General features: G+C 39.4%; 1 protein-coding gene across 1 annotated transcript; it reads left to right on the forward strand.

The window, feature by feature from the left end:
- Positions 1-6682: 6682 nt before the first annotated feature.
- psmg1 (proteasome (prosome, macropain) assembly chaperone 1) lies at positions 6683-14223 on the forward strand. The gene is made up of 7 exons (XM_073479402.1): positions 6683-6879; positions 8636-8739; positions 9752-9897; positions 11209-11271; positions 12447-12645; positions 13576-13706; positions 14051-14223. The coding sequence occupies exons 1-7, from the start codon at positions 6761-6763 to the stop codon at positions 14126-14128; spliced, it is 840 nt and encodes a 279-aa protein (XP_073335503.1). The 5' UTR covers positions 6683-6760; the 3' UTR covers positions 14129-14223.
- The last annotated feature ends 222 nt before the right edge of the window (positions 14224-14445 follow it).

A 14445-nucleotide genomic window follows, 5' to 3' on the forward strand; every position in this document is an offset into this window, starting at 1 on the left:
AGAGAGTGAACCACAACAGTAAGTTTGTGGGCCGTAAAACCAAAACAATGAGCTGAAGGTCGCTGAAACATTCTTTATAGCCGAGTGGATCCACAGAATCTGAAGTGGCAATCTCCACAATACACATGACGTCATTTGGTTGATTATAAATACAAAATGTTTATTAAAGCAGCTTTAAAGGATAAGTTCACCCAGAAATGAAAAATTTCAGTCATTATCTACTCACCCTCATGCCGATGGAAAGTTGGGTAAAGTTTTGTAGTCCACAAAACATGTCACACTGTCACACAATAGATAGACATCTTTGACAAAACATTGAAACTGTTATTTCTTCATATTCTGTTGATAATTTTTGAATGTGTTAAACTAAAATTCTTACATACTGCTCCTTTAAGTAAATGTAGCAATACTACTAGTACTAACAGTACTCTGTTACTGGTAAAACTCCTGCATTAAAGTTTTATTAAAGTATAAATATTAGCATCAAAATGTTCTGTAAAGACTTGCTCCTTCTCATTCTCAGGTAACAAAACCACGATTCTTAGTTTCAGGTTATTATATACTAATAGAAACGTACTGTAGATCCCTCTGAATCTTACACTCTGGATTTATTTGTTGATTATATGTGAGTGAAATGTAAAATATATGTCTCTGAATTGTAGTGGAGAAGTATAAAGTAGCATAAAATGGAAATACTCAAGTACAAGTACCTCATGAAGTACAACACTTGAGTAAATGTCACTCTTCAGCACTGTCAGTCTCATTAAAAACCCAGAACGAAGACTGAAACCAAACTTTTGTCTCTCTTAATGACTCATTGTGTGTCAGACTATCATTCAGCCACACTATTCTCTCCAGGACACTGACTGCAGCTTGTGTTAATCTGGATTAGAAACTGTAATGAGAAAGGTTTGAGAGTCTGAATGCTAAACACATATCAATGTACACACTGCTGTCCACTCTGTGTGTGTGTGTGTGTGTGTGTGTGTGTGTGTGTGTGTGTGTGTGTGTGTGTGTGTGTGTGTGTGTGTGTGTGTGTGTGTGTGTGTGTGTGTGTGACATTATGCATCTTCATATGAAGGAGCTGATATCTTTAAAGCTGCAGGCCAGCAGAAATCCTCTTGATATTCCCTCCGCGAACACACCACTGCTTTCACTGCAAGTCTCTGTCAGCAGAATTTCTAATGAACTGCACAAAAGCCGGTTTACCATGCATGCAGCCATGCATGCACACACACACACATACTGTATACACACACAGACGGGCACAGATAACTTTCCTTTTGTGCACAATGGAAATGGCTTCAGGAAAGAATGAATGAGGCTCCTGCGCACGCAGAGAGGAAATGTCTTCCCCAAATTGATTTTTCTTCGTTCTTAATGATGACCCTGTCACCGAGCACTAGTGTGTGACAAAGTGTGTGCATTTATTATATGAGGATTTTACATTTTTGCATTCGAAATGAAGACATACAACCTACTTGGGTTGTTCCTCTTCTAAATGGCTGTTTCGGATGGTGAGAGTAGAGGAAACATTGAGAGAAAATGAGGGTTATGACATGCAAGAAAGGTCCCCAGCCTGAACTGAACCGTGGATGTTGCATTAGTGACTAGGCAATCAGACCACCCGCCTGTAGAGACTGAATATATACATATTTTAGATCTACTTGAAACATGGTTGGCTAAAAAAACCATCTCTTCCCATCTCTTAGATTGGAGTCTGAGGGGGTTCGCTTCACAGCCAGTATGCAGGGAAGAAATGATTACAGCCGCTGATAATGCTCTCAACATACATATGGGCAGAGTCAGTGAGAACTGATTCAAAATAGACTTGGAAAAAAATGTGAACCAGTCCTTTAAACTGTTGTTGACACTGTGCCCGAGAGGTGTTGATTGAACGGTTTTAACATGTCAGGCGTCATTCCAGCCAATTAGCTTGACACACTCACTCACGCTCTTCACACGTTCTCTTTACCAACTTGTAGCTTCATTAATACATGAATACATTCACACAGAATACATATTTTCTATTTTATTACATCCGCCAAGAAGGTTATGTTTGCACTCATTTGCATTTGTTTGTGTGTTGGCTGGTTTGTCAGCAGGATTACACAAAAACTACTGAACGGATTTCCACTCAAGGATGGGTCTCGGTCCAGAATAGACCCCATTCAAATAAATCAACTTATGTATATGTTAGTTACACATTTATTTTGGTCGAAAGAAAAACAAAAAAAGTGCAATAGAGCGCTCATGGGAAGGATTGTAGAGGTGAACCTCAGCTCAGCTTGCCCAGAGCACCTCTCCTTACAAAAATTCAATGTGATATTGTGGTAATCGATGTGAAAGACACATTGATGTGATTTTTGGTGCGTGCACCCCAATGCCAGGGACACAGTGTCAAGCTTTAACCAAGCTTAACTGTGCTGTGAGCTGATAAATCCATGGCGCTGTCCATGGTGCTGAAGTGGCAGACAGATTTGTTATTGTGCCCTTTTCTCTAAGTCCCACTCCTCTGTCAGTTTTTATCTTGGCTCTTTAATATTCTCTAAACTATATACTATAAATACTCACTTCTATAATATATTATAGACTGCAGTATATTGTCACCTTCATGATCAAAGTGACAAGTAGCAACGTGCAGTGGCAGAAGAGTGAGAGGATCATAGAGGCATTGTGGTCACAGTTATGGTGCGTGTCTTGGTTGATAGTGTGGGGGCAGAGGGCTGCTCCCACTGGGCCTCCCCCTGTTACAAATTAACAAATCAGTTTTGTTCTGGCCAATTTTAAGGGTATTCATTTACACAAATCTGTTCAGTAAGCCCTACAGCAGCTAACCTAAAAAAAAAAAAGATTAATAAGTTATATAATTTGTAGAGAAAACTTATCTTTGCTGGAAGGAATCCACCTGATTAAAAAAATATTAGAGGCCATTAGAGGGTACATATCCACACTGTTCCCAACTGAAAAACATTAAATTCAGTCAGTATATGTCTTATAAAACCTCACAGTCTATAAACAGCCCTTTCTTGACAGTTTGCTCGCTGACGTTGCTGCATCGATCATTCCTTCAGCTGGTGGACGGTACGTCATCAGCGGTTCACCTTTTCCACCCGCCTCCAGGCGCTGTGAGCATTATCAGAGCGCCTCCATCATTTGCACACAAGTTCATATGATTAATCCCACACTTTGCTCAGAAGTGATCACACCCCCAGTTGACGAACAATTCTGTTCCTAAGCAACTGATCCTCTCTGTGTGGGGTTTGCATGTTCCCTGTGTGTCTGCGTGGGATTCCTCCAGGCACTTCACTTTCCTCCCACAATCCACAGACATGCAGCTCGGCTCGAGTGAACACTTTAAATTACCCCTATGAGCGAATGTGAGTGTGAGTAGGTGGTCTGATGTAGTCGGTGCATTGGTGTAGGTGTGTGTGAGAGGCTGCATCCCTCAACACGAGATATGGAAATAAATGGTGTACCAGTGAACGCTCAAAGGTCTCGTGTAGCATTTTCTTAATGATCCCTCCAGTTTTCATGCATCAGTATTTGGGGGTTGAGAGTAGTGATCATTAGACGCCACAAAAAGCAACTATAGTTGGTTAAAAATAGGAGTTTTTCCCTCTGTGTGGCACTACAGAACAGGTCCGGAATTGATAAGATTGATCCTTGAGGGAGCATGGCTTCGCTCAGTAAATTTCATCAAAACCTGCCAGTAAGACATCGATATTTCTCGTTTACAAAGATTTGGACAAATGGTGGCCAGCGTCACCAGTGTAATTAGAAATCATCCTCTCGGGACCATGTCTGGGACGTGCCTCTTTGTCACCCCACCCACCCCCCCTGAACTTTAGAAATAAAAGTAAAATTTTAAATGTATTAATCAACGTATGCTTGTCCACCTTCTTTGCTATCTGACCATTAATGAAACCTGAAAGAATAACCTTGACAATCTGGTCTGTAGGGTTGCAACTAATGATTGTTTTTATAGTCTATAGGTCTGTTGATTGTTTCCTTGATTGATTGATTGGTTGTGAATTGTCAGAGAGTGGTGAGGGATGTCGATTTGTGTCCCCCTGGCCCATAATGGTAGTCTTGAGTGTGTTTGCTGTTATGGATGAGCAGGAAAACCAGGGGGTGTTCACAGCTAAGAAGTTGGATGAACTTTGACCTTTTTTCCTCTCTTTTGGCTCTTGTTCATGCCAATTTTCAGTTGACATCGTCGTTTCTCTCTGTGGCTAGATGAGAAAGATTTTTCCCCTAAACCTTCAGTATTTAAAGGATAACTTCACTCAAATTTAAATTCAGTCTTTATCTAGTCACCCTCAAACCGATGGAAAGTTGGGTACAGTTTCGTAGTCCACAAAACATTTCTGGAGCTTCACAGCAAAACAACGTTGCAGAATTCACCTAGACAACTGATGTAGCTGGGGAAAGGTTTTAAAATGTGAAGAAACAACCAAAAAACAAACAAACCCTTAAATGGCTATATACATCTTGTCCGGCATAATCTGTCTGCAGAAGCTGTTGTTTAGGAGAATGCTCCTATGATTTGTAGACTACGAAACTTCACCTGACTTACAATTGGCATGGGGATGAGTAGATAGTGACTCAATAACTGCTCCTTTAAAGAAACACATGAATAAAAATGTTTTGTATATCCTTGCATTAGTTTCTCTTCGTATGAGGCAATGTGTGAAAAAATGTCCATTTCTTTCCTACAGAGCACGGCAGCTGTCATGAAGAAATAAACAAATTTGAGCACACAAATGAATAATTCACGCTCTCCAATTTAAAAATCGCCTGCACAAACATAATATGTGCACAGGATTTAGCCGACAGAATGTGTATGTAGGAATAAATAGTATGAGAGGAGGAGGTTATTGTAATTTTACTGCTGCTCATTATGATTTCTGTGCATGTCCCCACCAACCACCATGGCAGTCTGGCCAGTTGGAGGGATCCGGTGCTCTTGACCCAAGTGTAGGACAGACAGACAGATGGAGCGAGCAACAATCAGCATTCTCGGCTGCTTTCAGGGCAGGTAAAGACAGACAGACTCATCCTGGATGTCCTCTGACTGTCCTGTCCTCTCCATATTTTAATGATCAGTGATGTCAGTGATGTGGTGACATTTTGTCCTGTTGTCGTCGTTGCTCTCTTGTTGTCTTGAGCCTGGAGGCTTTAGTGTTTGTTAAGCTGCAGAACATCCCTCCCACTCCTCCTCCCTCCCTCTACTATCAATTATATTAACAGCAGCCTGAAGCTTCCTCCAAGCATGTTGCTCCATTTTGTGACAGGAAACCTTTCTGCTGTTACTTTATGGCCTCCTGCTACATTATTGCACCACACTGGTAATAGAGCTTACTCTCTATTCTACTCCAGGCTTTGCCCTGCTATCCAATTTGTCTTTCCAACACTAGACATTTTCTGGCGACAATGAAGTATTTTTATGGCCGTGCTGATGTCATCACATTTCTGTTTGTCCCTCATCTCCCGGGGCACAGCTTACAGGAAAATGAATTATACAACACAATGGACAGGATGGATTTTCTGCAGTCAACTTGAGGCCAATTTGCCCTGACATGACTTGGCTGATGTTTTCTAGCTAGCTTTACAACTGGATAGGACCTGCCAGCATCCTTTAACAATTGTGTTTTCCTGCTTTCTTCCACTCATTTTAATTATGCATTGCCACTAAGAAGCTGGTGGAGTCACGCGGTATGTAAAGTTTACCCTTGATTGACACGAGGGCCAAAAATAGCATGTTAAGCAATCCTACGCTGATCGTTAGTCATATTCAAGGCCCTATGCATTGTATAATCACACACCATGTGAATCCATGGAGAGCCTTAAATCATTTATTGATTTAAGTGAGCAGCTCAGGCAGAAACACATTGGACAGGCAGTACTCATGCATACAGCCTGGGGCTTTGAGCTTCCCACAGGGACTGTGGGGAGCGACTGGTGTTTTGACTAAAAACATTTCTCTGTGTGTGTTTGAGCGGCTCGATTGACTGTTTTTTTCAAACATTTAGTCAGATTTGTATTTATTTTAGTAGAAAATTATGCTTATCTTATTATCTTAAAATAAGTCACATGTCCATATGTGCACTGAAGTAGGTATTGATTGCTGTTTGTAGCTGGCCCCAAAAATCTACAGTACTACAGTACTACAAAAATGCATGCTGTTATTTAGCAGGAGTTAATATGTGTGCATATGCTAGTGTTTCCACTATCATATGCTGTATATATGAGTAGTGTTTTAAGCCTTAAATAAATTAGATCATATCCTTTAATATAATATGAGGTATGATTAAGTCATAAGTCATATGGTTCTTTTGATTTGGATGGAGGATTCGCTTTATATCCACTCACACACACATCTTTATTTTGAATTAAATTGTATTTCAATAATTTTGGAGTTGATTTTGGAGTTTCTGCACCTATATTGCAGATATTTTTATATTTGCAACATTCATTTAAGTAGGCTAGTTTAATGTGTGGTTCTGTGTATAATGTGAACAGCCTTTCAATGTCAGTCTCTAATTTTCATTTTCTTATCATTTCACGTATTAAATAAAGTCTTGTCTTCTCTTAGTTGTTCGTTAAAATGAGGTTTGTATTCTGAAGGTTCTTCCGGTGAGCGGTGTTTTATTTTGAAGGGGTGTCGCTGCCGGCGGAAGTGACGGATGTACGTTATGGTGACAGCGGCTCTAAATCTCTAACCAAACTTTCGTTTTACTCCGCAAACATTGTGATTATGGCGACGTTTTTCGGTGAAGTTTTGTCGGTGTATTCTCGGGCCGTGGAGGAAGACGAGGAGGACCTCGAGGAAAACGAAGAAGATGAACAAATCCGCAGAGAACTGGAGGAAAAGAGGTAAATAACGTTAGCCAGCTAGCATGGACACATGAAGCGGTATAAGACAGCATGGAGGTATCAGATTAGTAACGTTAAGTAAACTGGCGAAAAAATACTTTTTAGAAATGAAATTTTGTGTGACCATCATCCTTGCATTTGTAAATCTTTTTAAATTTGCACTTCACGCTAAACCATGATGTAGCGTTACATCTGACAGCGGGTCTAACGTTAGCATGCTAGCTAACATGACACATGAAATCTCGGTACCAGCCCCTCATCCTCATTTTACAATATGAATCATCATAAAAAACATTTATTAACTCTAGTTAGAAACACGTTAGATTGTTTAACACACAATGATGTTGTTGTAAGTTCTTATAGATATTTTTTTGAACTCTTAACGTACTGCATTTGTCAACAATTACAACTTCTGCTATGAAGACAGGGGTACTGCCAGTTTATTAATAATAATAATAATATATTTATATAGCACCTTTCATACAGAAAAAGGAGCTCAAAGTACTCTACAGTATGGCATTACAAATAAAACACAATAGAAAACAATACAAAAAAATAGATAAGTTCATAAAAATGGAATAAAAGAATGATTTAAAAAGGCAGATGCATAAAAGTAGTTTAAAAATAAAAAATGCCTACCTGTAAGTAAGTCTTAAGCTGATTTCTAAAACCATAAACAGTGCTTGCTTCTCTTATGTAACTGGGCAGGGTGTCCCACAGTCTTGGGGAATAATAGCAAAAAGGTAGATAAAACTAAAGCAGTCTAATGTAACTTTCATACAATAAATAAAAATGTGATGATGTTCTTTTTGTTGGAAGTGCTGGATGCTGCAGTTTGTGGTGCTGTTGAATTGTAAATCAAAAGGGGTAGGCTCGATAACAGGAACACTGCAGAATAATCAACAGTTCTCAATAAGGCCGTCAAGTGCATGTTTCTAAACTGAATCACAATTGAATTTACAAACACCAGTTGCTACACAGTGAACGTAGGGCTTATAGGAGCACCTGGAGGTATTCGCCTGCTTTCCACATTTGGTAATCCAGCCTTGACTTTAGCTGTCAAATAGATAAACTACAGAGAAAATGTACAATATTTCATCTGAAATGTAGTGAAATTGAAGGGGAAAAAAGTAGCATGAAATAGAAATACTCAAAATAAAAATTGAATGTCAAAAACATTAATATATGGATACATATCAATTATTTTGAAATGTTTTTCATACTAATCTTGTGCAGTATTGTTACTTGGCTACCAGCTGTGCTTTCTCACTGTCTTCTCTCTGACAGCAAGTTGACACACTTTCAAGTCCTCGTCTAAAGAGAAAATAAACAAATGTTTCTAAAAAAGTGTGACATTTAATGTTTACTAAAGTCTTTCTGCTGTTTTTCTACATGCCAAGAGAAGAAAAGTTGTATCTTGTTGTCATATTATAGCCTTATTACATTTATCTTTTGATGAAAATCTGAAATTGTATGCCCTCAATGTTGCGTCACTTTTCCCCCGAAAATGGTATCTAAATAATTAGGTATTGTGTCAAAGTTAGAAATGCCACTATTGTGACACTACTCAAAATTGTCTGTATGGACTGAAGAGAATTAATTTGAGTAGACAGGAAAAGCCCTAAAGCTTTCCTATCCTTCCAGCTCACTGCAGGCACTTGCAGCCTGGGTGGATTTCAATAAAAATCTTCAAATGATAAGTTGTAAAGTGTTTTACACTGCTCCACCTTCTCTAACCCTTGTCACTCTTCATCAGAGAGATTCATCTGCAGTGGAGCCCTGAAGTCTCCGAGTCACTGAAATCCGGGAACAAGTTGCCGTGTTCAGACTTCATCCTCGCTGTGGGACACAACGCTGCCAGTAAGTGGCTGCCAGCAGCTTTCAGAGTCACAACCCTCCTGTTTGCCACATTAACTGTGATGACTCCTTCTAACAGCTCCCCCAATATTATCACAGATCAAATGAAACTTTAATGGTGATCCCTGTGAGGAAATTTTGATTGACAGCAATAACATAGATTTTTAGAATATTTTTGCATAGGCTTTTAAGGATAATAAACTCAGTCATGAACATAATGTACACTGTGATTGGTAACTAACACAGCGTGTAAAATATTCAGCTTTCAAGGGAGGACAGCTTATGCCCTCTGCTTCCAGTCTTTATGCTAAGCTAGGCTAGACATATCCAGACTTCAGCTTCTTACTTAAATGGACATGAAATTGATGCTGATATTCTTATCTCACTCTCAGAAAGAAAGCAAATCAGTGTGTCTGCCGAAATGTAGAATTACTCCTATTTGCTGTTAAACTATTTGCTTGGGTGTATATATTTATTTAATGATTTATTATGAATTTATGATGCTTATGGTTTCTCTCTTGTGATGATAGGCACTGTTGGTGCTTATGTAATTACAAATATGTCTCACAGCAGTGATTATTAATACTGACGACAGGTTGTTTTTATTCAGTTTGTCAGTAGACTAGCAGGATGTGCTGCTGAAACACCTACTTCAGATGTAAAGCAGCTGGTCATTAATGACAGCAGGGCTACAGCTACTGATTATTTTCATTATTGATCAATCTGCTGATTATTTTCTCAACTAATGTATAGATCTTTTTGTCTAAAATGACAGAAAACGGTGAACAATGTTCATCACAATGTGAAGCATAAGCACAGATTGCTTTTGTTTTAATCAGTCTTCAGTTTATTATCACACAGGACAAAGAATAGCAGATCTATTCAATTAATCCATTAATTTTTTCAGCTCTAAATGATAGTAGTTACACCTATAAATCTCCGCTATACGCACATACTCCTGATGAAAAGGGAAAAACTCATGTCTCATGTGAGCTGTTGTCGTCTGCCTTCACAGGGTTTCTGTCAGTGTACGTTCTCACCTCTGAAAACTGGGACGCAGTGGGACATGCATCCGTGTGGAACGAGAGGAGCCGGGCTGTAACCGGGCAAACCAGCGAGGAGTCATCGTGTGTTTTCTACAGACAGAAAGACAACCCATCAGTGAGTGACACACTGAGCTAAACAGCATGCGTGTGTTTTTGATTAATGCCACAGAAAGCACCTGAGTGTTTCAAACGTAATAATCATTCTGTTTAATGGGTTTTTCTCCTGAGCTTGTAATGTCCACTTTGTTGTCAAGCTACAAACATTTGACAAATCAAAGAAGAAGCCGAAAATGGAGAAATTAAAAGAATGCAGGTGCCTCAAATGACAATAGAATAATAATTTGTCAAAGCTATTTTTATGACCGTGTCAATTCAGCACAACTTCAGTCTATATTCTCACATTATATCTTAATTGATCTGACAACAGCCGCGTTTGCACCTTAATGCATTTCAAGAATAAAACATGAAACCCCACTTCAGCTACAAAACTTGGAAAGTAGGCCAAGGCACACAGGATTAAAGAGCTCTGGTAATCCGATGTGTCTTGCACAAACTGTCAGAACACAGAGTTGGAACAGAGCGGTCAACTGTGTGTGGTTATTTTCTATCAGCCTGGTGTCCTTTGCACGTGATTTAATCAAGATAAACATAGTGGATGGCCTTGTGTACAGAGGAGGCTTTGGATTTATCACCAACTTCTATCCTGCTGCAGGGATTTAACAAACTGAAGGAAGAGACTTTCGTACTTTGTGAAGCAGCTGTGGACAACAGATACTGTCACAGTCACCCATTAATTCATGCATCATGGATTTGCTGAAATTTCTGTGACCACAAACTCATTTTTATTGCTCTTTTAAATGCATGTATAGGTTAGAGAGTGGTTTTGTAAGACTGGCATTTTTGCCTGTGTTGATAAAGGGCGGTGAGAATGACATGAAATAAATGTTCCCTGGCAGACCAGGAAGGGGTTATGTTAGTGTATAGAGCTGCGATGGTTAGTCTATTAAAAGAAGATTAATAAGCACTTATTTTCGTAATAAGTTTATCGTTTTAAGGTAAGCAAAAATGCCAAACATTTGATGGTTTAGGGTTCTTAAATGTAAGAATCTGCTGCATTTCCTTGTCTCACATCAAATTAAATTTAATATTTTTTTATATATTTTTTTTTTGTATCGTTGGCTGGACTTAAAAAGGACATCTGCAGATTGTCAGAGGTCTTATTAATGCTAGAGGATATACTGTTTATTACTGTTGACGTCTTTTGTACCTTTTGTGTGAAGAAAATTTCAAGGTCTAGAAAAGACCTAAGTGTTGGAGCGATGGTTGAGCTGATAACGAAAGTCCTTCATTCCTTATGTTTCAGATAAGCTTTGTATTTTATCCACTAGTGTTGAACAAAATGTCTCTTTCATTCTCGTCCCTGAAGGTTTTGATATGCCAAGTGACTTGCTACATTGCAGAAGACCAGCAGTTTCAGTGGACAGAAAAGGTACGTTAATACTACAAAATCAGATGGATGACTGTATGGTTGTTGAAAGTATGCATACTTCAGTACATTTTCAATACCAAATGTGTAAAACGATAATTATACATACAAAAGAATCTAAATTAACGAAGCTATCAAAACACAAAACAGATCTACAATCTGATTTTAACCCAAAGCTGCATAGATTTTAACATTATTACAAATGTCTGAGTACGTAGTCAGTGGCTTTTTCCTGTACCAGTTCTCTGTGTGAGGATCAACTTCTTATCAGCCTCTAGCGTTTACAGAGAATGGTGCAACAAACAAAAATCATGCAGTGAGCAGCTGCTGGAAGGTCGCCTTGTTAATGAGAGAGATCAGAGGAGAACAGCCAGACTGGTTCACGTTGACAAGTAACTTAAATAACTATTATGTTACAACAATGCTGTGCAGAAGAGCATCTCTGGAGGCACAACATATTGAATACCACACCGTGTTCCACCCCTGTCAGCTAAGAACAGGACGCTGAGGCTACAGAGGGAACAGCCTCAGCAAAACATGACAGCAGAAGATTGGAAAAACGTCACCTGGTCTGATGAGTCTCGATTCCTGCCGCTATGTGCAGATGGTGGGGTCAGAATGTGATCTTAACAACGTGGATCCATCCTGTCTTGTGTTAAAGGATAAAGGTTCAGGCTGGTGATGGTGTAACGTTGTGGGGAATAATTCATCAGCACACATTAGACTCCTTAATATGAGTTGACCTCATGATTATTGCTGACCTTGTGCAACCCTTTGTGGCAACAGTCTACACATCTTCTAATGGCTACAACAGCGGGATAAGAACACGTCATCTCAGGCTGGTTCTGCCAACATAACAATGAGTTCAGTGTCACCAGATCTCAATCCAATAAAGCATGTTTTAGTGACCAGTGAGCAGGATATTCGCAGCAGTCGAGAAACCTGTAGACAGTGGGTCTGTATGGACAACAAATGTTTTCTGCTCCTTGTTTAATCAATACCACAAAAATGCGAGTTTTTCTGGGGCCAGAGGGCAGGTCCTGGGGCTAGAAATGGCTGAATGTACTTCAGTCTACTGGCCCACACAGTTGGATTACAATGATCAAAGAAAACATGTAGGTATTTTTAGAGTGATTATCATGTTAAAGGTGATTGTTTTCCTTTCTTTTCTCTTGTAGGTTTTTGACTGTCTGCAGCACAGAGAGCTGAGTGTGACAGTGCTGTCTGATAGCTCTGTGGCTGAGTACAAGACAGCAGACTATCTGTGCAGTAGCTCCGCTCCCTTCCTGCGCTCTCTCCACACCGGTGCTTTCAGTGGTCAGTCTGTCTGCCAGACGCTGGAGCAACCCAACATAGTTACTGGACTTCCTGCTGCAGGTACTGCTATTGTACACTCAAGACTAAAAACATTACCTAGGGCGCACTGACTGTTGTCTTCACAAGGGTTCGGTTTAAAACATGAATTATCTGATTCAAATCAATCTTCTTTAAAAAAAACAATATTAATTCATAAAACCCCAAGATCTATTTGTTAATAAATGCCATTTTGAGATAAATGCAGTTAGATTTTCTAAAGGCTATCCACCACACTGATGGATGAATGTACCAAAACAATCATGTCATTTAAAAAGTATGTTGAGAGTCTAACCCATTTCCCAAACCCTCATTCAAATGCACCTCGTAAACTTAGAAATCCATACTAGAAACAATATTCCATTAATAATATGTGAGCAAAAGTCCTGGAGAGCACGTAGGGGCCCTCAGAGCTGTGATTTCATCCTGGTGAAAACAACATGAAGCAAGTTGAAGAATGACTTGGTGGTCTTCTCTCAGTAACGCACATTTAGCAAAGTCATGACACTGCAGATCTGTTGTCACTGTTGTCTATGGAAGAATGAACCACAGCAATGCAACGCACGGCAAAAGCGACAAAGCAAAATAATGTTGTCCAGATGGGTTTGATTCTCCATTTTTCCTGTTGTGTCCTTGAGCGAGACACTGGGCACAAATTTGCTCCTGATGTGTGTGTTTGGGTAAAAACTTTGTACAAAAGCTTCTGCCAGCTGAATGAAATGTAGTGCCATTAGGCTCCTGTCCACTCACTGTGCACACACAGTCCTGCATCCTGATTTGGTCATTGTGGTGCCAGTGCACTTAGAGAGAGCGAAAGTCCAAGCTAACTGAAGTATCATCGTGATAAAGACGCTGATCCTGTAACACTGAGGACTGGCAGGTTACACACCTTATGTCAAACTGTCTTCGTTAGACTCAATTGTTTCATTCTTTTTTTTTGTGCTGTTTCCTCAGTACTGAATCACTGCGAGGTCCACCGCATCCCCGCTGTTGTTTACCAGTGTTACAGTGATGTCATCGGCCTGGACTCTGTCACCATGGAGACCTACAAGCCTGCACTTACCAAGCTTGACAAGTCCATACAGGTGAGCTGCTTTTCTTTTTATATCTGAGGAGGCTTTCGAAAGGTCAGAGTGGTCAGGAAGAAAAGGAGAGCAGATGTTCGGCTCTTCTCAAGTTTGTCAGATATCTGAAGTACATGAAGAATGTATGAAATTGTTTACCTGCCTTTTTTTTCTTTCTTTAGTGTTTGTTTAGTAGTTTTATTTGATCATTTTTGTTAATATTTTGTTTATTTGAGTTTTCAAATGGTTTTTAACATCACTCAACATGGCGACGGGGAAGAAATGACTACTAAAATGCATCTGAAGTGTTTCTCTGTTCTCTTCATTTTGCACATTTTAATCATCTTTTCTCTTTCTCTCCTCAGTTGGACCCGTCTCCGAGTACCGACGTCCTCCGCAAGTTTGTCAAAACCACCAACATTCAGAGTAATCTTTATATCTGAAAATGGCCGTGTTGCACACTGTGCAGTGCAATTTCATTCTATTTTCCTGTGGTAAAATACTGTCATTTTTTTAATAAAGAAATTAAGGAAAGAAAGCCTTTGTTCAGTTTACTTCAATTATCTTATACTTTATAATACCATATAAGGGGCTCTATTATTTTCCAAGCATAAGGAAAATATAATTGATTTAAGACTCTTCACTATGTTTCCTGTCAGAAATGCAGACAAGCATGCTTTCAGTTGGGTTAATGAACAAGGAGACAAAGAAAGAGATTCTGAAAGGCTTTTACAAGGCAAAGAAATTAAAAGCTACCAGC

Source organism: Pagrus major, chromosome 13, assembly GCF_040436345.1.
Source record: "Pagrus major chromosome 13, Pma_NU_1.0".
Lineage (NCBI taxonomy): Eukaryota > Metazoa > Chordata > Actinopteri > Spariformes > Sparidae > Pagrus > Pagrus major.

Coding starts and splice junctions, on each gene's coding strand:
- psmg1 (XM_073479402.1), top strand. CDS start 6,761: ATGGCGACGTTTTTCGGTGAAGTTTTGTCGGTGTATTCTCGGGCCGTG. Junction 8,740..9,751: donor TGTGGGACACAACGCTGCCA/GTAAGTGGCTGC, acceptor CTGCCTTCACAG/GGTTTCTGTCAGTGTACGTT. Junction 11,272..12,446: donor AGTTTCAGTGGACAGAAAAG/GTACGTTAATAC, acceptor TTTCTCTTGTAG/GTTTTTGACTGTCTGCAGCA.